This window comes from Salminus brasiliensis, chromosome 7, assembly GCF_030463535.1.
Source record: "Salminus brasiliensis chromosome 7, fSalBra1.hap2, whole genome shotgun sequence".
Taxonomy (NCBI): Eukaryota; Metazoa; Chordata; class Actinopteri; order Characiformes; family Bryconidae; genus Salminus; species Salminus brasiliensis.
In genome coordinates this window covers 23,795,946-23,822,914 of record NC_132884.1, presented here as the reverse complement: position 1 = coordinate 23,822,914, position 26,969 = coordinate 23,795,946, and the positions used below count along the sequence as shown (strand labels likewise).

The following is a 26,969-nucleotide window of genomic DNA, read 5'->3' as shown; positions in this document are numbered from 1 at the left end:
ACATTAAAGATGGTTGTGGAATTGATAAAGCAGGCCATTGTCAAGCCTCTGGAATGGCACCCAGCCCCCTCTCCCCCTCCCTTCCAAAACAATATTATTACCTCAAATATGAAGACATGGCTAAAAAAAAAAATTAGGTCAGGGTCAGGAACCCAACTACCTTAGATGAACTGTAACAGCTCTGCCAAGAAGGTCCAATATCCAACCAGAATTCTGTGGTTGAACCATACCAGTTCTGCCAGACTAACAATAAGCTTTTGGAATGGTCTGGATAAAAATCCTGACCTCAACTAACTTAACTGAAGTCGACTAATTCTGCCAAGATGAGTAGTCAAATACCCAACCAGAATTCTCCCAGAAGTTTGTTGATGTCTGGTCAAGGTGCAACATGCTAAGAGACGTTTAACCAAACGATAGGTCTGCTGCATCTATATTTTTGACCCTGTGATGATTTTAGAAAACCTCTAAAATTGTTGATGAGGAGGTATACATGAGTATATGAGAATTTTTAACCACAGCTGTATAATACGTTTCCGCAGGTCAGCACTGTTCACCTGGAATCCACAAACTGAACTACTATAAGCAACATGTGGTCATTTAAGCCAAAGGCAGAAAACCAAGACCCTGGAAAAAAGAAAACCGGTTCTGTTATAATAATACATCATACAGCTGTTCTTAAAACAGTACAGACTGTCCCCAGTGTGATGAATTGCTTTTAATTTCTGAAGATAAAAATGATAAAATATTCAGGCTCAGCTATACCCAGACTTACAATGGCTTCTCATGGAATTTAATTTTTATGCGAGACCTCAGAAAGAATACACGTCTTCTTAGATATAAGATAATAGCTGACATTCAGTAATCTCTGCTGTCCTCTAGTGCCTGTTGTAGGCATTTAATGTCTCTCACAATGCATATCAATTACACTCCCTTCCACATCCCAAGATACATGTCCTTTTCAGTCTTCCGTGGCCTTGGCCTTCGGCTGGAGGGAGGATTGGAGAGGGAATAAAATGAGCTGGCAAAACAGCGATGTCCTACGTCCTTGAAGTGCAAGTCCGCACGTCTGCAACTGTCCATGGTGTTCCAGACCATTCCATGAGGGACCTGTCAGCTCCCTCTCAATCAGTGTTTTCACACACAGCTCGTCCCAACATCGCATAAGTACTCTCAGTGCAGAAGAGTAATCCATTAATTCATATGGAGGTTATACAGCTTCATCAGCAAATCTTTCCGGATGCGTGCGGTAAAGGCGGCTTTCGTAAGCAGACTGCACTGGAAAAGTAATGCGTTGAATTTTCTTGATTTAAATGTGTACATTTAGTCATTTACACACACATAAAATACATGAGCATGATCCTGTCTTGCTGTTTAGCTACTCTTGGCAATGTTGACGTGTCAAAGTACGTATCTATATCTCATAATACAGATAATCTGAAATCTCAATCTCAAGTCAACCGTCTTATGGGAAATATAAACAGTTCCAGCAAACGATGCTGCACTGTAAATGAAACAAATGAGCAAAACTCAAACATCCACTGAACCAATAACATGAACCAATAACTCTGTGTGACGTTTGCAGAATGAAAATGAAAATACGAGTGCAGGGACTCACAAACACACAGCCCTTCTCTTTGAAAAGTACAACAAATAAGGTACAACAGAGGACAGTAAATCAGAACACCTAACACAGTCAATGCAGGTTTAGTTGTACAGAAGCCGTGGACGCTCACACTTAACAGGAGGAACAGATATAGATGAACATCTGTAATGAATTAAGTGGTAGTTCTCCACTTGCAGACCTGGAGAGTGGACTGGACTCTCTGCTGCCTCCTGCAGTGCACTCGAGAGAGAGTTAAATCATTCAGTCATTCAGTTACTGGCTGTCTATTCACCAGCATCATCAGCGAGGTCTCTCTATGTGGTAAATAAGGTGAAATACCGTGGGTGAATACAAGAATATAAGACGACATAATGTGACCGTTCCTGATGAACCAAGCGGTGAATTTGTTTCTTTTTTCCTCTTCTTCTTTTTTTTTGCCATATAAAAAGTTCATTGGCTGACCTCTCGCATTGTCTCTGGTAAGGCAGGTGGAGTCTGTAGCACAGTGGATTTCCATGGTTACAGGCTGTCGCCAAGCATCTGCTGAAAGGCAGCGATCAGGCCTTTGAAGTCTATCCTTTTGTCAGGTGTGCTCTCCCAGCACTTCTTCATTAAAGCGTACACCTGACAGAACAGAGAGTGGACACACACACACACACACACACACACACACACACACACACACACACACACACACACACACACACACACACACACACACACACACACACACACACAGCTTGATGAGACGGCACCCTAGCCAGTAAAGTAGCACACCAGCCTGGAGGCATTTTAGCATCAGCTTTGCATTTCAACACATTGTTGAGTGTTTTTGTAGTGTGGTAAATGTTTTACCTTCTCTGGGCAGCCCTCCGGTTTGGGCAACCTCTTCCCCTCTTCCAAAATTCTGACCAATCGGGTGACTGTCATCTGGCCTTGGGTCGGGCCAATCATCTTGAGGAGTACCTGATGGGGGTGGAATAGAGCATCATCTGTCTGCAAGACTGGGCTTCCCTGCTAACACTGCCTTTCAGTGTTGTGCTGCTATCCAGAGAGTCTACAGGACAGTAGGACTGTCCACTGAAATAAGTGAGGCATTGAATTTACATTTCATTCAAATGTGTACTTTATTTCTACTCAGGCACTGATATGGGAATCATGGATTAACGTCTATGTGCAATATTTCTGATGTATGTATCTGCTGATGGTGGTGTATGTATTATTGAACTGGAATTTGATCTATTAGCATTAACATTACAGGGAAATATAACATTTATTTTGCGATTAAGGGCCACGGCCTAAAGCTGGCATGGGGGGTAGCATATGTAGAAAATGATGGAATATTTATTCTAAGCAATTATCTGATAACTCAGATATGATTCTGACATTATTGTGCAAGCTCAACCAGTTCGCACATATCCAGATATTCTGAAACTTTTTTTCCAGCAGCATAACTGAAAATCTATGCCCTTTAAATGCTTGTGTAATCCAGCCCAGCAGACACTAAAACCTTACAAAGTTTCATGTGAAATGTAAGCTAACGGACTCTGTGTGTTAATCAAACAGCAGGTCCTCATAACCTGATCTGACACAAAGACTAAAATCCTGATTACACCAGACAAAAAATCTATGTAGTTCAGCTATCCAGCAGCGTACTGCCTGTCCACACAAAAATGTTCATGTATTTATCTGCTTCTTAGAGTTCTATTCTATTGGCAGTACTTCTCTAAAGGGACTGTGTGTGCGCGCGTATTAGAACATCTGTGTCAGCAAAGAGTGAAACTTAAGAGTTTTCATTAGAAGGTGTGTCCACAAACATTTGGACATAGTGTAAGTACATGTTTATATCAGCACAATCTATTATAATCTTATTGCTTGTATTTAGTGCAGAATGTATAAAAATGCTGAATCACTGAACAATGAAAGTAGTTAATGTGGTCCTTTGTTGTCTGTTCCAACTCAAAAAAAAATATATATATATATATTGTTATACATATAATTCATATCTTTGTAATTTTGCAAAGCCCTAACATTGGGCAATTATTGCCAAAAGGAGAGAAAAACTGAAAGACCAACTTGTGTTGATATTTTACTCATACTTTACTTACGGAAATGTAATGTCTGAAGCAAACAAATTCAATGCGTCACTTTTTCCGAAAAAGTTTGGGGTCAGTCAGTATTCATTTGAGAAATCCCATAATACCCTCAATAGTCCATCCAGTGGGGGCACAGAGAGTTGTGTGGGACTAGTGTATACTGATCTGGCACCAGTGCGCACAGCCTTTGGGCAGGGCATCTGCCACCATGGGCACAGATTGGCACCATCTGCCAGAAAGAGACAGAGCCTGTATCGCAGCCCGTCTAAACAAAGAGCTCTTTCATTAGTGGAGTAGAGTGCAGCACTGTTCTACTCAATGAAAGGCCAAGTTCAATCAAATCTCTACATAACATTCACACCTAGTATTCAATCAACGTCTTAAACACATCATTTAGTACTGGGCAGAGGAACTCCAATAGGGGTCTGCTTTAACCCTTGTTTACACTTAAGTCTGCCAGTGTCAGAGCAAAGGCAGTGTGCCAGGGCTAGTTTGTTAACGGACTGGCGCAAAGCTTCATTTTTCTCTTTACAGTCTTTTAAGGGTTTGTTCAAGTAAAACAAAAATAAAATCTAAAAATCTGAATGCTGGCAGCGGTGAGTCACTCAGAATGCACTGCCAGCACAGACTGGAGCCAGCAGGGTGTCGTAGGCTGCTTACCGGCATGGGGCTGCACGAGCCATCGCAGTAGGTCAGGAGCTCATACATGGTTACTCCAAATGACCAGACGTCCGACGCCCTGTAGAACTTACAGTGAACCAAGCATTCTGGAGCATACCTAAACCGTGAGGAGAGAGAAAGGCACAACATTTTAGCGTGAAACACAATCAGTCCCTACTAATATGGTGAGTAGCTACATAGCAAATGGCCCTGATCCTGAATACACTGATACGCAGAACTTTCTCCTAAAGAATCTGAACTGCATATCATTTCTGAGGTCAGAGATTTACACCACTACATTTACACAATGAGACATCAAAAATATCTACACAGTGAACATTTACTGACTCTGATTTGTCATTAGTGAAGACTCATTAGTGAAATTCTACATACCGCTAAATAGAAACCTTCCTAGTATCATTCCGTGCACTTCAACTTAATGTGAATAAGTGTATGTACACACATGCTGCAATGAATCTACCCTGATCAGGGGTTACACTGGAATTCAGGAGGTAGGGATTGAGATATCTTTCATTTGTGTCAGTAATGTGGAAACAATACTGTTTTATTTAAACATGATTAAAGGCTAGCTTTTCAATATAAATGTAGCTAAGATTAGTGAACTTTTTAAATGCATATAGCAAAACAGGAAACATCTTAATTGCACAAGCAGCTAAAGAAAACCATATGATTAAGCATAGTGCATCAAGACAGGCCGGATTTATTTATCGCGCTTGAGAGATAATTTTTATCTGGTTATGCAAATTAATCTAGCTGTGTATGAGATAGAATGTTTTAAAATTTTTCAGGTATATCATTAGGAGAAGCGGATGTAGTGTAGCTGTCTAAGGGTATATCTGTGTGTGTGGTTTATCACACCAAAGAGTTAAATGGACTGCAAAAAGATTAGATTAGAAATTTCCATGAAAGTACAGCTCCACAGCTCAGCTCCGCTAGTCGTTCACATCAACCAAAAGTGCAAGAGCTATGCTCTGGTGCACACTGGCCTGAGTTAACCCCAGGTTTTCTCTGAAAGCTGCAGAAGAACTCACCAGAAGACAGGGCTGTCCAGGTCATCCTTCACTGTGTAGTAGCCTTCGTTGTCTTTAATGCTTTTCGTCAGGCCGAAGTCTCCAATCTTCACCGTGCTTTCGTTCTCCACCAGAACATTCCGGGCAGCGAGGTCTCGGTGGATGTAATTCCGAGAGCCCAGGTAATCCATACCCTGGAGCGGAGAGAGGAAAACAAAGAAACAAAGTAAGAAGCTCAGTCAGTCAACAGTAATACATTACATGGTCTATAATATAACTGAGGCTGCACAGGAATTAACACTGACATTTCCAGCATTCTAGAAGGTTCTACAGCTCCCAAGACATATGCAGTAGCTCACCTGGCAGATCTGTACAGCATAGCTGAGCAGGGTCTTCAGATCTGTCTGGGCTTTGTTTCTGGGGAGATACTCCTTCAGGCTGCCTGCAGGCAAGTACTCCATGATGAGTTTGATGGACCTGCCACCTGAAACAAAGAAGAAGCAAGATTTTTTGCAGTCTGTATGTTAATCTGCTTATTTTGATAGAAGCTTGCTCTTGTGGAGGGGATTTTTTCACAATTGAGCCTATAAACACTCATGTTCCAAAAAGCATAACAATAAAAAAGCTGTTTAACAATAAATGATGTATAGATAACAGCATGTGTGTGCTACATATATATATATATACAGTCATGCCCGAAAGTATTCATACCCCTGGCAAAGTTTGACTTAAATTTACTTTTATTTAACCAGAAGTTATATTTTTGCCTTGAAACGACACAGGCATCTCCCAGGAGATAACACGATGATGTACAAGAGGCATCATTGTGGGAAAAAATATTTCTCAGCTTTTATACACATTTGAACAAAAAGTGGCATGTCCAAAATTATTCATACCCTTTGAAAACTGTCACAGTATATGGGAAAATCCAAAGTTCTATACCATTCCAAATAGTCCAAGCTGTTTTAAAGCATCCTAATTACCCTGATTCATTGGGAACAGCTGTTTTAATCAACTCAACAGGAGAAAAACAGCAGCTCTCTGCAGTTGGTTTGTGGACAGTCATGGCTAAGACAAAGGAGCTCACTAAGGACCTGCGGCTGTGCATTGTGGCCGCTCACAAGTCAGGAAAGGGCTATAAAGCCATATCAAAATGTTTTCAAGTTCCAGTGGCTACAGTGCAAAGTATTATTAAAAAATACAAGAAGTTCCGCACTGTGGAAAATCTCAGAAGATGTGGTCGGAAGCCAAAAGTGACACCTGTGCTGGCCAGGAGAATAGTGAGAGGGGTGAAGAAAAATCCAAGGATCACCACCAAGGCCATCCTGGTGAATCTGGACTCTGCTGGTGGCGACATCTCAAGGCAGACAGTTCAACGGACACTGCACACTGCTGGGTTCCACGGACGCAGGCCAAGGAGGACACCACTTCTCCAGAAAAGGCACACAAAAGCCCGCTTGACCTTTGCAAATGCTCATCTGGACAAAGAAGAAGACTTCTGGTGTTCTGTTTTATGGTCAGATGAAACAAAAATTGAATTGTTTGGCCACAATGATGTGTGCACCATTTGGCGTAAAAAAGAAGAAGCCTTCAACCCTAAGAACACCATCCCCACTGTCAAACATGGTGGTGGGAACCTAATGTTTTGGGGGTGTTTTTCAGCCAATGGACCAGGGAACTTGATCGCAGTAAATGGCACCATGAAAAAAGAGCAATACATCAAGATTCTCAACAAAAACATCAGGCAGTCTGCAGAGAAACTTGGCCTTGGGAACCGGTGGACATTTCAGCACGACAACGACCCAAAACACACAGCCAAAGTGGTGAAGAAATGGTTAGCAGACAAAAACATTAATGTTTTGCAGTGGCCCAGCCAGAGTCCTGACTTGAATCCAATTGAGAATCTGTGGAGGGAGCTAAAGATCAGGGTGATGGCAAAGGAGACCCTCGAACCTCAAAGAGTTGGAGCTCATCACTAAAGATGAATGGGCAAAAATACCAGTGGAGACATGCAAAAAGCTGGTCAGCAATTACAGGAAGTGTTTGATTGCTGTAATAGCCAATGAAGGCTTTTCTATTAATTATTGAGAAGGGTATGAATAATTTTGGACATGACACTTTTTGTTCAAATGTGTATAAAAGCTGAGAAATATTTTTTCCCACAATGATGCCTCTTGTACATCATCGTGTTATCTCCTGGGAGATGCCTGTGTCATTTCCAGGCAAAAATATAATTTCTGGTTAAATAAAAGTAAATTTAAGTCAAACTTTGACAGGGGTATGAATACTTTCGGGCATGACTGTGTATATATATATATATATATATATATATATATATATATATATATATATATATATATAGAAATGCATAAAACTATAATGAGATTACAAGAAACATCTTTCAAACGAGTGCCTTTTTTCACAAATTTAAATTTGACACTTTAACGTGTGCTCTGTTTATTTTCAAGGTTTTCAAGGTTATTTACACCAGCGCCATTTAAGGCAGGGGTGTGTGTGTGTGTGTGTGTGTGTGTGTGTGTGTGTGTGTGCGCGCATGTGGTCTGCATTTATTACCTTCTTCCTGGCAGATGCCCTTGTATTTGACAATGTTCTCATGGTAGAGCTCTCTCAGAATGTCGATTTCACACCAGAGGTTACTGCTCTGTTCCTCTCTGCTCTCTGGTTTCAGGGACTTCACTGCCACTAGCTCCCCTGTTCGGTCCCCGCGCGGGTCATAGCGGCACAGCTCCACTTTTCCAAAATGCCCCTGTCACACAAATGCACACAGAAACAGACACAATGCTTATTACCTGTAAGAACTAAACACAAATAGTGTGTATTGTGATGGTTTGCCAGTAGAATTTGTGAATTTATAGTAAGCATATTTATCTATTATATCTTAATGCACTCCTATAGTATTTACCATACAGTGTCATGTATAACTGTGTTTGTGTGCTGTGTGCTCTCAATGTAATTCACCAATCTATCACCAATGTACCACAGATATAGCTGAGAAATTACCTCGCCCAGTTCTCTGATCTTCCTCAGGAATCTCTTCTCAAACACAGTGGGGTCCACCTCTAGAGTGGGCACAGGCTTAATGGAGGGGTCTGCAGGGGAAACACATACATTTTTAAAATCACACATTAATCAAATCAATAGATTTACAAGTTTTACATAACACCTTTAATGAAAACAGTGGTTTCAGCTATAACCCTACTATACTTCTGAACTTCTCAGCACTGGAAACTACACATATGAGCCATAACATTAATACTACCAGCCTAATAATTACTAGGTCCCCTTGTTCTGCCACAACAGATCTGACCATTTGAGGCATGGCCTCCACAAGACCTCTGAAGACGTCCTGTTGAATCTGGCACCAGGACTTCTTCAGACGTCTTCCTTTAAGTTGTGCGGTGGAACCTCTATGGATCGCATCAATAAGGTTGCCCATGACCACGCTTCCGGCACCAGTTGTGTTTTGGGCCAGCTTTGATAGGTCATTATCACTGCATACCAAAAAAACCCACAAAATCTACTTGATGTTTTGGAGACATTTTTGCTGCTTTTAACACATAACTTTTAAGAAATGACTGTTCACTCACTGCCTAACAGATACACCCCTTGACAGACACCACTGCAGATGAATAAAATCAATGTTTTTTTTTTACTTCACCTGTCAGTTGTACTAATGTTGTGGCTGAATGTATATGGTGTACTCCACTGAACTATTTTACTGGCCTGCAAGTCTTAGCCTCAGCCACAAGAGGTCAGTGTTTAGAGCACTGCTATAGAATAATGAGGGGCTTAGCCAGGGACACAAGATTCTCCTTTAAGAATTTGCATAACGTTCTTCTTGCATGCAAGTCCTTTCAAAAATGAAGCGAACACATTTTTAAATCTTAAGCCTAAAGACTATGAAAAAAAAGATTAGTTTTTGTAATACAGTAGTTATGTACATCGTCTACTTTCATACTAAATCTGAATAATAAACGTTCAAAAGTTCAAAAGGTTAATTAGAGTAAACGGAGTCTATCCCTGTTTTTTCCTGTAGCCATTTGCGTTACCTACATGATTACAGGTTGGAAGTAAACTGCACCTAAGACATCCTGTTTGGATGAGCAAGGAATCCTGTTTGAAACAGTACCCATTAAGGTGGCAGTGTTTACACCTACGTGTTCTAAACCTGCATCAAAAGGCTTATTCCACTAATTATGGTCTGTGTTTGTCAAGCAAGGAAGCTGAGCAGTGTATTCAGATGGTCTGGAAATTCCTGTCTGAAACAAATATACCTGCAGACGCTGCAGCCTTTACTGGCAGTGTTCCTGAAGCTAGCTGTTTGTCCTAACGAGTATGTAAATGGCTACTGTTGGTGTAAGACTGCACTAAATGTTCAAATAAATAAATGACAATTGCAATTTAGTACATTTATATCTATGTATTAATTTGTTATATTATATAAAGCAATGTTTAAGTCAACCCTGATGCCTTAAGTCTCTCTCACATGGTGAGGTATACGGTTTATTAATTCAGCAATGGTATCGGACTGGTCTCAGGTATCAACTAATATGCAAAGTTTATGTATCAGTGTCGGAACATGAATGGAACGGTGTTCTCTGTAATAAAGGTGCTCCATACAGTACATTTGGGATCAGCTAAGGAGTTGTGGGGTGGTGAATACCCAACATCCTAACCTCACTAAAGCTCTTGTCACTGAATGCAATGCTTTGAATTCTAATAAAAAGCCTTCCCTGGACAGTAGAGACAGTTACTCCGACAGAAGCAGGACTGACTCTTTTTCGCTAGCTAAGATATACTTTACCATCTCTATAAGTTTCCCTTACTCTGTTTCTCCACCATGTCAATGTCTCGGACGATGGCCCTGAAGAATGGTCTCTGGTGAGGGTCGTACGTCATGCAGTGGGTCATGAGCTTGGCTAACTCCTGACAGTCCGGTGTGGCCAGCTGGCACTGAGCTGCATAAAACCTCTCTTTCTGCTCAGAGAAAGGGGAGAGAGAGAGGTAGAAAAGTTATATTTCCACTCCCAAACTTCCCTGTTATTTTTGTTTAGTGTGGGACTGAGAAGGTCTCTGTGTGTTGTTGAACTGTGTGTGTTTACCTCAGTGAGTTTCTTGTCTTTGAGGGGCATCTCTCCATTATAGCATATCTCCCATAGAGTTGTGCCAAAGCCCCACTTATCGGCCGCTACACTCAAGTTAGCCGTGTCCTGCACACATTCAGGAGCAATCCACGGAATCCGGTCCACGCATTCTGCACAAACACAACCATGGATGGCATAGACACAAACAAACATACACAAACAAACACATATTTTGTTAGACTGAGATCACAGGTGCTAAGTGAAGTCTTTCAAAACCAGGGCTTGTAAAGAGCTACTGTAAAGTGAGCTGCCTTCATTGTTTTTATTTTATTGAAAACTAGGGGTGTCTCGCTGGATTAGGTTTGGGGCTGATACAGGCATTTTGAAAAGTTCTGATCCAGTTACGATCCTTAGTGTTCTTGTAGCAGAGCACCATCTGGCATCCACTAGGCAGTTCATCAACATGAACTTATTTGTTTGAAAAGTACCCTAGTACATGACGCAGTAGAACCAAACAGTACAGACCACACATCGGAAAAAAATTACTTAAACCAAAACGATTTTTTGGAGTTTTTGTTCACACCAATTGTTGTTGTGCGACGGCAAGGATATCATATTCCATTATATCCATTTATGGAGATTATGCCTGGTTAGAAAAAATGAACCTATCATGGAAACGTGTTATTCTACCAGCAGAACTTCACTCCTTCCTTTGGTTCTAAACCAGCACCTAAGAGCAGGTTCAGAACGGAGGAGGAGGCTAATGAACACACGTTATAGCAAAGTAAATCATAGCTCATTCAGTACGGGCCGGGTCTTAATTGTAATTTAAATATTTTTTTTAATCTAATTGTGACTGCCCTAGATAGATAAGAAAGATAATAAATAAACAAACAAACAAACAACTAAACACACAATCAAAAAAATGTAGTCAACAAACAGCAACAGCTATCAGTTCAGAGAGTGTACCACTATACACACACAAAGTGATTTGTGTTTTAAAGGAACTGGGAGCTGAATGGTCAGGCTGGTCAGTCAGACTGGGTTATAAGATAATAAACACACTGTAAAGTTTAAAACAGTTTGTAAAAAGTCACTACTAAACACAAATTAGTTTAGAATGTCTTATTATATAAATTGCTGAAAAGGAAGAGTTTTTCCTAGTTTTACTATTTTACTAGTTTACTATTTAATAGCACGTCTTGTGGAAGTTGTGGGGCTGTAATATTTACAGAAACACAAAGATCGGATTGGATAAGTGTTGGTCCACAGTCAGCATTAAGGTACTTAAGGTACTCTTTATCATCTCAAGAACAAATGTGCATAAATCAGTTTCACTCAGTAAGTACAGAAATGAGGGCAGAAGCCTAACTGTAAAACTGGCACCACAGCTATTTCCCATACATAGTAATCTGTAAGGGAAAAATTTAAGTTTGCTCTTTCTTCTATTTGGGGTGAAAGTCATGCTGTTAAGTACGTAATGTGATCTCCTGGCGACTGACCAAAGTACTGCTTGTTCACAAAGTGTCAAGTGCCAGTTCCCATTTCCCAGCCTTTCCTTTAAGAGCCCGGAAAGACCGTAAATAATGATGCGTTCTCAGTCAGTGCAGGTCTTCCCAAAGTTAAACTGCACAGTAGTGAGCAAAGCTGGATGAGGGCCAGCAGTATTCCTGTCAGTTACATTATCTAACCAAAAGACCTGCAATTCAATCTGCAGCTGCACACCTTCATCTCACAGCACAGCATGAGCAATAGGCTCAAAAAAGAAGTTGGCATTATGTTATCACTTTACAAGTAAAAGTGCATTCAGGTCATAACACCTGAATTAAGTTAAGAATTAAGTCAATTTCTATCATATTTTATTTCTGAAAGAACAATCAAAACTAGATAGATCTAAACTACTTCCCAAAAAGAAGGCCTGAACCACACTGACAGAATTAAGACCTACTGGACAGGGACTTTTTAGACACCCCAACATTTTAAATGTATTATTTTAAGCAGTCTTTATGTCAGTATAGATTCCAGAACACTGTTTATTGTAATGTGCGTGTTGGCAGGGTGAGGCTCTTACCCTCCCTTGAGAGGACGGTGATGGGGATGCCAGGGTCACTCAGCTTAATGAAGGGACCGCCTTCACTTTCCAAACCATCTCGAGCCAACAGAATGTTCTTAGCACACACATAACCATGAACAAGCTTCTTATCCTCCTACAGGACACACACATACCAAACACACAAGAAAGATGCATTCAGTGAGTAAATACAAAGACCTCACAGAGAACTAGGCAACTAATGGGGATTCATAAAAGGGCCAAATAGTATTAAATTGAAGGTACACCATTTACAAACGTTACAAACCAGCTTCATGTACAAATAGTAGAGCTGCAGGATACATGCTAAACAAATCTCAGAGAGCTGTGATGAAAGGAAAAATCTAATTACACACAAATCTAGGGAAAGTGATATTAGGAGCTGTGCCAAACATTATAACAGTGGAGCTCCTGTCTGTATGTGGCGTGAGCGTCTTATGCACTACACTATCCAAATACTTACAAAAACCACTAACATTTTAAAATCAATTCTCTAATCCCAGAGTTATCAATCCTAGAAGCAGTGTAAAATGTGTTGAACAATGGTGGCTACTGTCATAACAAACCTGTACCGGCGCAAGCAGCTTTTTTAGCATACAATTTATATTTCAGTCAATAAATATATTACCACCATCATCATCATCACAATATTCAACAACTTTATTATACATTACATTTTACTGTACTACGACAGATTCATGTACACTCTCAGCTGATTAACACATGTTTAAAAGCTCATTCCGATCTGATGTTTTTAAATACCACAAGTGCAGTAGAGACAAACCGGACTAATTTGTGCAGGAGAAGCACACAACACACTTTTAGTCGCCTATTTCTTTACACTGATATTTTCAGTGAATACACGGATCTGAGTCAGAAAGGATCACCACTTTCTAAAAACATGCAAAGAGCAGCCATAAAAATAAAAATACCACCTGAAAGATTCCCCACATCATTGTACAGATGATGTACAGCTGATTTGATGAGTAATGGGCACATTTTGTGAACTGCAAGGCGTGCTGGTGTCAAAAGAATTCGCTCTAAGAGGCAGACAATAACAGACTCCAACCTCACTTGAGGAAGGGTTAACTAGCATTTTAGGGTTAATCAGCATTTCTTTGTCAGTGGCATCACCATGACAAGGTAAACAGACCTCGCATCAGTAACAGTGCCATTGGTGTAAAAGACAATCATTCCACAATCTGACACTACTGACACTGGGCTATTACTGCCAGGTTTCATGAATCTGGCCCAAAAAAGCTTAAGGTAGTGCCATACTCTTTATTACTTTATTTTATATAGTACACCGCTTCTATTATGCTCTCCCTCTCCAGCTTTTTTGCCTTCCTTGTAGTAAGTCATCAAGTCACGCCAGGTTATCTCTAAATTTCATTTCCTTCGCAATACAAATTTATTTAAATTTTACCAGAAGGTAAGGTTTGCCTCAGAGGTCAGGAAGTCTTTATTCAACACTCAAGTAGTAGAAGTGAATTCCAAGTAGTTGTTAAGTCCACTTAACAGCTACTGCCACATCCACAACAACACTAACCAGCATACACTGTGTTGGCTTAAGAGCACAAATACTAAACAGACAATTCAGTGTGTGTACCGTATATATGTACTTACCAGATAACTGAGGGCGCTTGCCAGCTGTTTGGCCACCTGGAACTTCCATGAGGTGCTGAGAGGAGTCACCTGTCTGCGCATGAACAGATCCAAAGGACCAAACTGCACAAACTCCTCCACCATGATATCTACAGACAGACACAGAATAACATTAATACAGTAAGCATTCCTAACATTGGCTTGTCTGTGATGCCACGTTTTAGTACACAAAGAACTACATCATGTACATATTAGTGTCTGAGTAATTACTGAAGAAATTATACTGGTTATTAAATAATGAACATGACATGTGAGGTCAAACTCAAGTGAACTCATGCATACACACACATCCTTGTTTTGTCTCCTACTCCCTTGTTTTTAAGGCAGTGCAGCTTGCATTATGTTGACAGTTGACTGCATATTCTGCCAGAGGGCTAGTGAGTGTAATCAAGTGTGTTTTCTCTGGTCTCTGTTGAAGGCACAATAAGTATATCTATCAGCATAAACTCATAAATAAAAAAAGAGCTCAGCTGTCAGCTGTGCACATAAATCAACACCTTTACCACCCCTGCTGCCAACTGCTGCCAAGATCAAAATAAAATTACAGTATTATGTATATTACGTATTTTATATATATTTTTATATATTCATTCTTGCACGTTTCACTTTTAATCCTACAAATATGTGCCAACCCCACACATATTCTCAGGGGAAAAAATTGTGTCTCACTTACTCTCCTGGTGACGCACACACACTCCATATAGAAGGGCAATGTGTTTGTGTGAGACTTGTCGCATCATGCTGGCTGTCTCAAAGAAGGCCTAGGCAATGAGAAAGGGATACCTTTCAGTGACACTGTAAAACCACATTGCTTATAAGATGTCTATTAATCTATTAATATATTAGCGGTTAATTACATAATCATGAATGATTATTTAGAAGTATTCCTTATTAATGAATATATAAATATTACTTCATAACATCTATAAGCTGTTTTTTATAATAAAGTTTCATAATTAAAAATCAAGAACTAGTATAAGGAATATATTCATTATTAGTTCATAAGATAAATATATTTAAATATTAATATGTCTATTCTTTAAAGACACACATACACATCCCCTCTAAAACTTTATAATTAAGTAACTATGAATTAGTATATACTATTATATTATTATACAAAAAAGGCGGAAAGTTGCCTTTAATCCTGGCTGGACATGCAATTGTTTTTGTTAATGATAAATATATGTAAACCATTTGTGACATTTTCTGCAGTAACTAAAGTAAGACAATTCATTATTAGAATTCAGAGCTTATATAAATATCTATAAATAGGAGAGGTCTCAATCCATTATCCGTAAACTAAATATTATTCTACAAACTACCAGAATAGCAGATATTCCATAAACATCAAAACATGCATAAACATGCTTATCCACTAAAATGGAATATATTAGTCTATAATCAAGCTCAACAAACACTAGCATAGAACATATTTGTCCAAATTTCGCCTCAATACAATACATGGAAAAGGACAGGTAAAAACACAGGTGAAAACACCAATCCTAAGGACTAAGGAGCTGTATAAGGTCTCACCAGGGATATGTCTCTGTGTCCAGATCCCAGAACTTTCAGCACCACCTTCACCTCCTGTGAAGTTCCATAGCCCCCAAAATCATCATCATCCTCGCTCTTCATCTTCAGCACACCTGAATAGATGTTGGTCCTGGTGCCTAGACCCAAGTGCTCCACCTGAAAAGTCAGCAAAGCAAAAAACTGCTATCAGTTCTGCGTGTTCTGAGTGTTCAGAAGCCAGTGGATTGCTGAATGTATACATTTGGGCAGGCCTGGTCACCCCCTTTGACAGCACATCACTTTTCCTTGGAGAGTATTGGCTTCCAGAATTTACAGATATTTAGGGGATTTCATTTACCAGTTTAATATTTCCTGTATGTCTGGCTATCACACAACCCCAAAGTTTAATAGATCCACTTCTGTGTTTAGCAGTTGGAAAGAGGTCCTTTTTATCAAATGGTGTCAAAGAGTTACATTTCAACATCAGAACACTGTGCACTTCTGATTATGTTTCCATGCAGCTCATGTTTGTGTGGGCAACTCTGCACAGTAGAACGGTGCACCATCACTCTCTTCTGTCAGTCAAACCTTCCTGCAGTCATATGAGGGGTTGGCTTTGCATTTCTGCTCACCATACAAGCAGTTTTATCTTATTTTGCTTCTTGGTCTTCCATATCTTGACCTGAGTTCCACAGTTATGATATTTTGAACAGTACAAACTGTGAGCTGGAAGTGCTGTGATATCTTTTTATAGCCTTCCCCTGCTTTGTAGGCACAAATGCCTCCATTTTCACATCCTCAACCAAGTGCTTAGACGAGCCCAGAATTTATTTACCTGGTAATTTCTAATGACAATACTGGACTTGTGTAACTGGTCAATTAAATCCAATTAAGTTAATTATTTTTAAAGGTATACAACTTTACAACTAGAAGGGTGTCTTATTGTATTGTACTTTTTACAGCTGCTGTTGTCACAACACAGCTTTACAGAATCAATTTTAGCGAGTTACCTCATCTTCATTTTGTTTTGGATGCTCCAAAAATGACCATTTCACACAAATATTAATGAAAAGCTAACATTTGCTTAACATACAGCAGGGAGTGGTGCAGAATCCTACCTGGACAATCTCTTCTTTTAGGATGCGGTGGAAACTCAGCTGGCTGACTTGAGGCTGTTTCTGGGGGACGGGCTCTCTGCCTGTGGTCATCACCAAAAGGTTGGAAATCTCTGAAAGACAGAAGAATGGCTAGATTAGAAGTTAAAAGAAAATCTATATAATTTACAGTAAAATACAAGCAGCTGTGTTTTTTACCATAGTGTATAAGATATTACAGTGTGTTTTATATATTCAAGAATTGTTTGGTTTACAATGCATTACTGTGAAAAACATCGCTCACCACAGTCTCACCAACCAAAAAATTCTTACTGGCTATTCCCTAATTCACTAATATTAATTTGCATAAACACAGTGCAAGAATAAAGTATGTTTTGAGTGTTTTGGCTGATATATGTATTTATGGTATTTCACTGTTCAACCTTTTTACAGTCTTTTACTGTCATGATTTGGCATTTTTTACAGTGTAGAAAAAAAGAGTGGAACCAGCACAATCTGAATCAATTTCCTTGACTGCATTTGTATATAACCTTTAAAGATGCATGTTAAAACTGATCTGGTACAAAAACAAAAAAAAAGCATGTAAACAAGATGAGTGAGCGTATTTATATAATGTGTCTGCTTGTGGTTAACTGTGCATGTGGGGGTGTTTTAACTTCTGTTGTAAAACTGTGTGCATGGGGGTGTGTGTGTGTGTGTGTGTGTGTGTGTGTGTGTGTGTGTGTGTGTGTGTGTGTGTGTTCAGAGCTTGTCTGAGGAAGGAGGAAGTTGCCCAGTGTCACACAGAATGCTGTGGTAAAAACATGTTGCAAAATTGTTCTGACTAGAACAGATAGCTTTCTAAGATAGTTAAGTATGTCTTGCATGTAGATGTCTTGCAACATCATGTTGAGTTTGTCTTGATTTACTTAATAACATGTTAAAAACACATCCTATCCACACCCATATTTTAGCACCTGAACGCAGAGCAAAGTGTTTCACAACATGACCTCCTGAGGTCCTGAAGCAAACGAGATCTGAGATCTTGAAGCGAACGGCAACGGAAAACCGCATTTACTACATTTCCTGCTTGACACTAATGCCTCAGCATGTACTCATACAGCATGTGGATTGTAAACAAAACAGTGCGGCTGCCACATTTGTGGGAGGGTGCACTTGTTTTCCAGGCTTCTCTGACTTGATGGTTCTGACAAGATATGTGATGCATATCTGTCCTTAATGTAAGCATATACTACCAAATGTTTCTGGACACCCCTTCCACAGATGTGCAAATGCACAGGATACAGGAAATGCACAGGATGCAACAGGATAAGAAACAATGAATGAGCAGGTGTCCCAATACTTTAGTGTATTCCTTTTGAATAAATTACACCATATAGTGTAGCTGTGCTCTGAAACTGCTCTGTTAAGAACAACGCCACACCAACAAGTCTGTTCATGTTCAAATTACTAACATCACTTCAACTGTCCTGCCAGTCATCTAGCCATCACAGTTTGGCCCTTGTCAAAGTGGCTCAGATTCTTACGCTTGCCCTGCTTTTAACGTATCACCTTGAAGAACTGACTGCTTGCTTACTGCATTATATTATATTATGCTAATGTTATGATTGTTGGATCAATAGCGTGATGGGTGTGTTTGCAATTTGTATGGTCACACACACACACACACACACACACACACACACACACACACACACACACACACACACACACAATGCATACCTGGGTGTGTTTGATGTGAAACTAAATTCATGGGAGTTGTATTGTGTCGTATGATCATACTGAGACCACTGTATTATGACACATAGGGTTTGAGATTTGTTCACCAATATTTTGTTAATCTTATTCAGAAATATGCTTAAAATAAATATACTTCCAACACCTAACAAGAAATCTGTCCCTTCACAGGTCAGTTAAAGCCCTCACGTACAAAGATTAGAGCTCTGAATCAATTTTGCTTTAGACTCACACACATGCGAACTACCTACAGGTCAAATGGGCAGGTTCTAAAACCTCTAGTTCAGTGCCATCAGTTTTCTTTCAGCATGTTGATGCTTACCTCTTTCAGTTAGGAACAACTACTGACTGACCTCAGTGTCTCAGTTTTGGCCTTTAACACAAGGATGGTGGTTCATGAAATCGCAGCCTTCACTAGAATTGCACTAGCTAATTCTCTGGCTGATTGTGCTCATGATTATGGTACGTTCTGGATGTCTATGTGAGTGTTTGTGTGTGTATGTATGTCAGTGATGTGACATTAAAAGATACAAAGGCCACAAAAAGAACTAGCTTTTTCCTTAAGTACTCAAGTTCCTCATTTAACAAACAGCACTTTCTGAGATCATCTTCAGTAGGCCTAGAAGAAGCTGAAGCTCCTTCAGTGTGCCAGCAGTCAGTCAGTAAAGTGTCTGAGAGATTAGATCTACATTTGCAAATAAAAGAAGGACTCAGATACAGACATGTTTCAGATGCAAAAACTTCACAGTAGCATTTGAATACTTCACCGAAGGAAAGAATAAAAGCGTTCATCATCCGCTCAGAAAACGCTGACACTGAGGAAAAAAGACCCCTATATGTGCTGACTGACATTTCAGAGTATGTGTCGGGAACTTGTGTATGTGGGTGAAGAACATGTTGTGAAATGGAAGGCTTTTGTTGAAGGGACCGCAGAGACCTGTTTCATCATATAATCCTTATCTTACTGTTGTACCAAAAAGCAACAGACCTTTGTGGTGTCACCTGAAACATTAAGCAATACTGTAACTATGCTGTAAATCATACAGCTGGATTACTAGGTATTTTGATGAACCCCTTGAACCATAGGCTTGAGTTGTAATTATTAGACCTATTATTCTGTAACATAATTATCTGTAATAAACTATTCAGAAACAGCTATGAAACCTATATGTAAGATGTTGTTTGAGGGAGAGGAATTGAACTATTGGGTTACAAACAGCCCTTTAGGTTTAAAAGTTAAGGACATGGCAGTACCAAATGGCTCTGGCACTAAACAGTAACTGCAGAGTGCATCAGGTGCAGGTTTAGCATACCTCTGGGCTGTGGTGGGCAGCAGCGACGCAGCTGGAAGCGTACATTCTCAGTCCGAAGGCTTTGGCCCTGCAGGTGATCCAGCAGCTCCTTCAGAGTCTCTCTGAACGTTTCTGTTCCGTACAGCCTGTAGCCCTGCTGGCTCACCTCAACCTGGAAGTTCTTATATTGAGGAAAAGATCTGGACTCGCAGAGGTCCAGCTGGAAATGAGAGAAAAGCAGAACTTCAGCCAACACAACTAATGGTAGACTTTACAGAACCTAAAGCCTTTGCCCTAGAGTTGGTATTTAGATTCCAGTGCCAGCTGTGATATCTGACGTGTTCAAGGCACCTTGCCTGTGCCAAAAATATGTGTATAGGAACCTTCTCAAATAGAATACTCAATGGCATGAATCAAGAAATATTACTTTATGATCACTTTACTGTGCCCTACAGTAGGTTCTTTATTTTAATTTCTATTGACCCATTTTTCATGAACTTGAACTTATGTCAGAAAAGGCATAAGTTCAAGTTCATGAAAAAAGGGTCAATAGAAATGATCCAAGATGCCATGGAATAAAATCTTTTTACACTGACAACAATACAACGGTTTTTGACGGTGTATGACAGCGATGACATGTAATGCACCATACTGTAAATTAAAGTCCTATACATAAATAAATAATTTAAACAGATTTATATAATGTGTTTGTGTACCTCCATGCAGACAACAGTCATGATAATATTGTCATAGTCTGTGCAGCTCCAGCGCAAGACGTAGGAACCCTCTTCATTGCCTTCCTGCCGGAGTTTGTGAATTGCATACTCTGTGCTGTAAACAGAACACAAAGGTTCACAAGCATATGCTGATTATGCATTAGAGACTAGGGATGCACAGATCGGTATCTGTATCGATCTGATATTGGATATTTTACTGAATTGGATATCATATAGTGTTGATACATTACACTAAACTATCGAGTAAATGCATGGCTCAAGTCTACATGCCTGTATTCCAGGCTTCACAACTCAGGATCAGTGTAACTTACAGACAAATAACACAGTATAGCAAGCAACAATTCTTACCCTACCTGACCATGTTTTTATAGTCTTTAAAAGATACAACTTTTTGCTTTTTTCAGCATTCATGGGAAATTTGTGCAAATTCAGATGATTTATCTTTTTTATTTTATTTAATTAAAGCTATGTCAAATTACCCAAAAACCATTCAAAATTGGCCTTTGGTCTTTGGTGTAAGAGAGTGACATATACTATATTGGATGGTATCAGACACTGAAGGCTGCAGTATCGGTATTAGTATTGTGCCACCCCTACAAGAGACAGTTACACTGGAGCATTTACAGAGAAAAGAGCATGGGAATTAAAAAAAAAGAGGTTTTAATGTACCAGATTGGTCCATGGCAGCCATTCTGCAGATTTTGCACTACAGAAGAGGGTGCTACCTCAGTGCAGAGGTAATGATGAGCATCTACAGTCAATCTGAAATAGCCGTCCACCAGAGCGGCAAAGGCCAGAGCCTCTCCGCGATATGTCATCTCCAGCTCCTGCATGGAAAATGAGAGGTGGATGTTTACAGGTAAACAGAGATAGTTAGTAAATCAATTCTGCAACAAGATCCCCATAAACAACACTGTAAAGACAACCATATCTAAACTTTCAGTTACATAGAGTGTATAAGGTTTAGACTTAAAAACTTAAAACTTAAAACATTAAAAAACATTCAAAATGAAAACACTAAACATTCTACAGGGTTATTACAGAAACACACATGGGTGATGTACCATGGTCTTGTTGTCCTGTCTGTAAATGGTGACACAGGACTCTTTTGTGACAATGTGGGTAATTTCATAGAAATCTGAGAAGAGGATCCATCCATTGCTGGCATCGTTCTTTTTGTCATTCTTCTGCTTGCTGTCTGTCTTGTTCTTCCGTGATTTACTTTTGTCTTTGAGAGCCAGGACATTCTGTTCAGGAAAAAACAGAGAATTGTGAGGGGCAAGAAAAGCTGAATCAATCTAAGGAATGGCACAAATTTTACAAGGATGAAAAAAGGGTAAAATAATAGGGTAAAGTCAAATGTGAACAACCAGTCAAACATGAACCAAACTTAACAAAAACAATCTAAATAAAACTGCTAATTTAATAATTGATATCTGATCATTAAAATAAAATAAAATCTAAAACTAAATAATACTTCATCCTACAACATTACTGAGCACAGCCAACTTATTAGGGTGTAACAATGCACTGCAAAATCATGATACTGCAACGCTAGAATGTGACAAGCTATTGTGGATGATTGGATATTAATTATAATTATAATTAATTATATCCAAATCACCAAAGCTTGCAAACAAAAAGTGACCATTAATCCTGTTCAATACAGCAGGCAATGTTGTCAGTTGGAGACAAAAAGCAGATCTCTATTCTTTTCCACGGTCATATCAGAATATTATGACCACCCCTGTTTTGGAATACAATCCGTCCATCACATCAGCTCTACTTGCCATATAGAAGCACTTTGTAGTTCTGTAATTACAGACTGCAGTCCATCTGTTTCTCTGCATACCTTGTTACTCCTCTTTTCACCCTGTTCTTCAGTGGTCAAGACCCCACAGGACCACCACAGAGCAGGTATTATTTGGGTGGTGGGTCAGCACTCAGCACTGCAGTGAAACTGTCCACTGTATTCCACTCCTACCTAGTTGGTCCACCTTGTAGATGTAAAATCAGAGACAGAAGCTCATTTGCTAGTCCACAGGGTGCTGTTGCCTGGATATTTGTGGTTAGTGGACCATCAACTTCAGTCCAGACTTTGTCCAGCAGTGACAGTAAGGTGTTTAAAAACTCCAGCAGCACTGCTGGGTCTGATCAACTCCTACCAGCACAACACACACTAACACACCCCCACCATGTCAGTGTAACTGCAGTGCTGAGAATGACCAACCACCCTAATAATACACGTCCTGTGGTGGTCCTGTAGGGTCCTGACCATTGGAGAACAGGGTGAAAGGAGGCTGAAAAAGTTTGCAGAGAAACAGATGGACTACAGTCTGTAATTACAGATTCACAAAGTGCTTGTATATTGTAGGTCATATAATGGACTGTTTTAGAATGAGTTCATTCCAAACCAATGGTGGGCACAGGTTCTGATACTGTGTATAATAATCAATTAAGTCGGTTTACTGAAACCAAGAAATAGTTAAAAAAAAAAAAAAAAAAAAAAAAAAAAACATTGGTCAGGCTGCACTCAGAGTACTGGGGAAGGCATATGTGGTCATTTATCCTTTCGCGCAGAGTTCCCCACATCCTGTAGTTGCTTGAGGTTGAACTCCTTTGCTTTACTTCAATGTTCTCACAGCTAGTTACTGTCATGTATCAAACGCCACATCACATCTTCCGCTCACAGGCACATGTGACCATTCATCCTCTCCCCCAAACTAATACTACTATACAGTTCAGGAAACTTAACTATGACTTAACTGACAAATAAAAGTCCTGAAAAATCATCAAGAAATAACGTGACGTATACTATACACTACGTCCAAAAGTGTCCAGACACTTTTTATACATTTAACATTTTATACATTCAACAACAACAAGGTGCACCTACTGCTGATACACCTGTTCACACAGCTGGTCTAATCTCCATAGGAAAACTATGCTAATGTAATGGGACTCTCTGAAGCAGCCAAACATGAGCCTAAAGCTATTATGCCCAATTGCAACATCAGTCACCCAGCACTAGGTTTTAGACACCTGTGTTTTCTAAAGTGATCTCCCATTCAAAAACTTTAGAACTATTGGCATTTGTGATTCAAAACCCAAAAAACATGCACCATAAGAACCTCATTGAGCAGAATGCAATCAAATCCTCACAGCAAATTTCCACATCTACAATGTTCAAACATCTAAACGATCCAACATCTAAAAGAAGTCAAACAATAACTGATATTATTATATAAACTATTCTGTCACATACCGCTGCCATGCACTTTGTTTTGTTAAGTTGAGTGTTTTTGCGTCTATTAGCGCACAAGCCACTTGTTTAGAATTCAAGTAACAGCCATGAATCAGCAGAAGCTCACTAATACCCAGAACAAGCACCACCCAGAAACAGTTAAAGTATATATATAGTTTAACTAATATGTTGGCATGTCATGCACTTAAGAGAAGATATCTTGTTTAGGCCCTGACAAATCCTCATTAGCATCCACCCTTGTAGTGGCTTCCTGTTGTTTTACCAATGTCCCTCAGCTGTTTTTGGCACAATGAGGCAGGTAACCTTAAAAAACTAGAAAAATGTTGGCTGTTCTATAGATATTAAGGAATATATCTGTCATAAACACAGTGCAAAAGTATGCAACATTGGAACAATGCGTTAAACAAAAGCATGCATGGTATAGTTATCATTCAACATCTTCTTTGGTAAATCAGTACTTAATGATGTTAAAGATCTCAACTACTTTCTTAAAAGTTGGAATTCTTCGACTTTTTATTGCATTTACGTTTACAGACATCTCTTCTAATGTGATCTGGGTTTTTGCAAGTAAAAAAGATCAAAAAAAGTTCTAAAATGTCTATGTTAAATGTTCTAAAAATGTGTTCCTACAATTTCAGTACTGTCTAGGTTTTCCCTTCCAGTATACATTTCTAGAAGACAATATCATTAACTACAGAAGAAACACTGGATGTACAATCAGAGCATTTTTTATTAGATTTCTTAGTAAACAGTAAACCTCTACTTGAATATACCAAGTCATACTGCGCCAGTGTTGCATTTCTAAAAATCTGAACAGCTTCACCCACCTGCTGAGGCTTCTTTCTCCAGGATATCCCAATGGTGCCAGACACTTGCACATCATAGGCCAGTCCCTCTTCTCCCGTGCTGCAGGTGTGGGCAGGTGAGCCGTCCCCCTCCCCGGACACACGCAGACTCTTGGGCTCAACCACCTCTCGGCCCAAACCCCATGTCAGAGTCTCCAAGGTGGAGAGGTATTTGACTTTCAGGTCGTATAGGGTAATATTGCTGTCCTTGATGGTCTTGCTGTTGAACTCATTGAGGAAGTTCTTAAAAACATTGCTGATGCGCATGCGAGTCAGGAAGTTGCGCTGCTTGATGGTGCGGTTGAGGCTTTCAGGGATGAAGCGCTTGTAGCTGCAAGTCAATAAGAACAACAGGAGGACGAAGGGCAGAAACAAAGGAGCAGGTGAGGTGAAGGATATGAAGGATAATATAAGGTTCAGTATACACTTTACAGTTGGGTCTTATTTGAAAAGAGTTTATTTAGGTTTATTTCTTTATTCTGTCATTTTAAAACAAGGAGTAACTGTAAGTGCTGGGGAAATGAATCTGACACCCTGCTCAGAAATGGAGTGTAGCAACAACAGTAAAAGCAACTAAAAAGTAAAAAAGTGGCTTGTGAATTTAGTAAGCAGTAAATAGTAATATCAGTAATGTGTACATGCGTACAGTACAGCAAAAGTGTCACCAAACAACAACAGCTTCACTGTGCAGAGAGCACTTACTGGTTGATGTCATTAATAAGCTGCACTCACTGCAAGATGCAAATCTCAACAACATCAAAGGCCATCATATCTGGCCACATTACAGTATGCCACAGACCCTGCATTGTCCTATTCGTATTTGTAGACATATGACAAATAGGTTGCAAACAGAAAAATAAAAAGACTCTCTACATGCTTAAAAAGAATCATGCTTCAAATGGTTCTTTGAGTATAGCAATAGAAAAACCACTAAAGAACATGCCTATAGTTGTAAGGTCTAAAGAACTTTTATATTGGTTAAGAACCTTTACATAAAGTGAAGCCAGGTAGTTACTGTATTGTGATTTAGGAATGTGTGACATAACCTAGAACTGACTCATTCCTCCTTAATCATGATGTAGAGCATCACTACTCAGAAAAGACAAATGACCCAAAACACAAGGGCAATAATATGTTCCTCTTAAGACAGAACTGAGTGAAATTTTGGTCTTGCTGCCAGTCTTTCGATTTATATCCTGACAGACAAGCATTGTGACAGCCCAAAGGGAAGTGAAAACGAAAGGATTCCGATTTTTTTTTATAATATAAGCAAGAACTGAAAATGGCAGAAGGAGAAAAAATAATAATATCGAAGGGAGATGGCAATATCAGATATCAATATTCTACTTTTATTTCCTCTCTAAGCCATAAGCTGGTAATGTTCTTCAGTACCTTAGTTTTTTTTAAAGCATATGTCCCTATTTATCTAGAAATAAGGTGACATTCTGTACATCTGTCATGAATTTAGCTCCCTACTTTTTAAGTCAGCTGTACAAAAAAAAGGTACTTTACATGATTAACATAGTATGCAGTGGTTGTGTGTAAATAAATTATCAAGTTAAAAATAGGAATTGTGTTAGTGTGAGATATTTTCTTTGAGTGCGACCTGAAGACTGACCTGGTTTCTGCACCGGCTCCAGACAAGGGTAGACTGTTGCTCTTGGCGTGGTGGGTGATAGCCAGGACAGCCATTCCCAAACACTCATTTTCAATCTCATGCAGCTCTGCCTCATTTTGAGGGTTGCGCACTGGAGCCAGACCCCTCAAGAAGTCATACTGGCCCTACAGAACACAAACACAAAGGTAAGCAATCCTGAATTGCAATCGGGATTTGATTGGTATGTTGAAATGGCAGCATTATAATTGATCTGATTATAATAAAGAAATGAAAAATTAGTTGGAGAAATATAGAAGACAAAGCCATGGCCAAACCGTGGGTTTTAGGACATACTTTTTCACTTTTTATAGACTTATTTGACTTTTTTTAATGCATCATACAGTACAGAAAAAAACACAGAAGAATAATTTGTTTAGCAACAACAATGGTTTAGGCATGCAGTCTGCACAATGCCAACCAGTAGGGTAAAAGCATTCATTACACCAAGCACATTCACTGAAATCAAATGTAAAATTAACATAAACAAATGCAAGCCAGATGGAAAACTAACTGCAAATATGGAAACGAGTAGATGGCAGGTGATGCCCAGAGATTTG

General features: G+C 39.4%; 1 protein-coding gene across 3 annotated transcripts in view; it reads right to left on the bottom strand.

Annotated features, from left to right (window-relative positions):
- Positions 1-700: 700 nt before the first annotated feature.
- Positions 701-26,969, bottom strand: part of jak1 (Janus kinase 1) — a 42,212-nt gene continuing 15,943 nt past the window's right edge. For all 3 annotated transcript variants that reach the window (XM_072684253.1, XM_072684254.1, XM_072684252.1), the window contains exons 5-24: positions 26,374-26,537; positions 24,738-25,086; positions 21,710-21,892; positions 21,315-21,472; positions 20,625-20,739; positions 19,930-20,128; positions 16,883-16,992; positions 15,786-15,941; positions 14,923-15,010; positions 14,211-14,338; positions 12,567-12,702; positions 10,514-10,665; positions 10,238-10,388; positions 8,412-8,500; positions 7,965-8,157; positions 5,750-5,874; positions 5,412-5,584; positions 4,360-4,477; positions 2,459-2,569; positions 701-2,227 (exon numbers count right to left, since the gene is read on the bottom strand). In XM_072684253.1, coding sequence (XP_072540354.1) covers positions 2,123-2,227; positions 2,459-2,569; positions 4,360-4,477; positions 5,412-5,584; positions 5,750-5,874; positions 7,965-8,157; positions 8,412-8,500; positions 10,238-10,388; positions 10,514-10,665; positions 12,567-12,702; positions 14,211-14,338; positions 14,923-15,010; positions 15,786-15,941; positions 16,883-16,992; positions 19,930-20,128; positions 20,625-20,739; positions 21,315-21,472; positions 21,710-21,892; positions 24,738-25,086; positions 26,374-26,537 — 3,003 coding nt within the window. In that variant the 3' untranslated portion in view covers positions 701-2,122. The remainder of the gene's footprint in view (positions 2,228-2,458; positions 2,570-4,359; positions 4,478-5,411; positions 5,585-5,749; positions 5,875-7,964; positions 8,158-8,411; positions 8,501-10,237; positions 10,389-10,513; positions 10,666-12,566; positions 12,703-14,210; positions 14,339-14,922; positions 15,011-15,785; positions 15,942-16,882; positions 16,993-19,929; positions 20,129-20,624; positions 20,740-21,314; positions 21,473-21,709; positions 21,893-24,737; positions 25,087-26,373; positions 26,538-26,969) is intronic.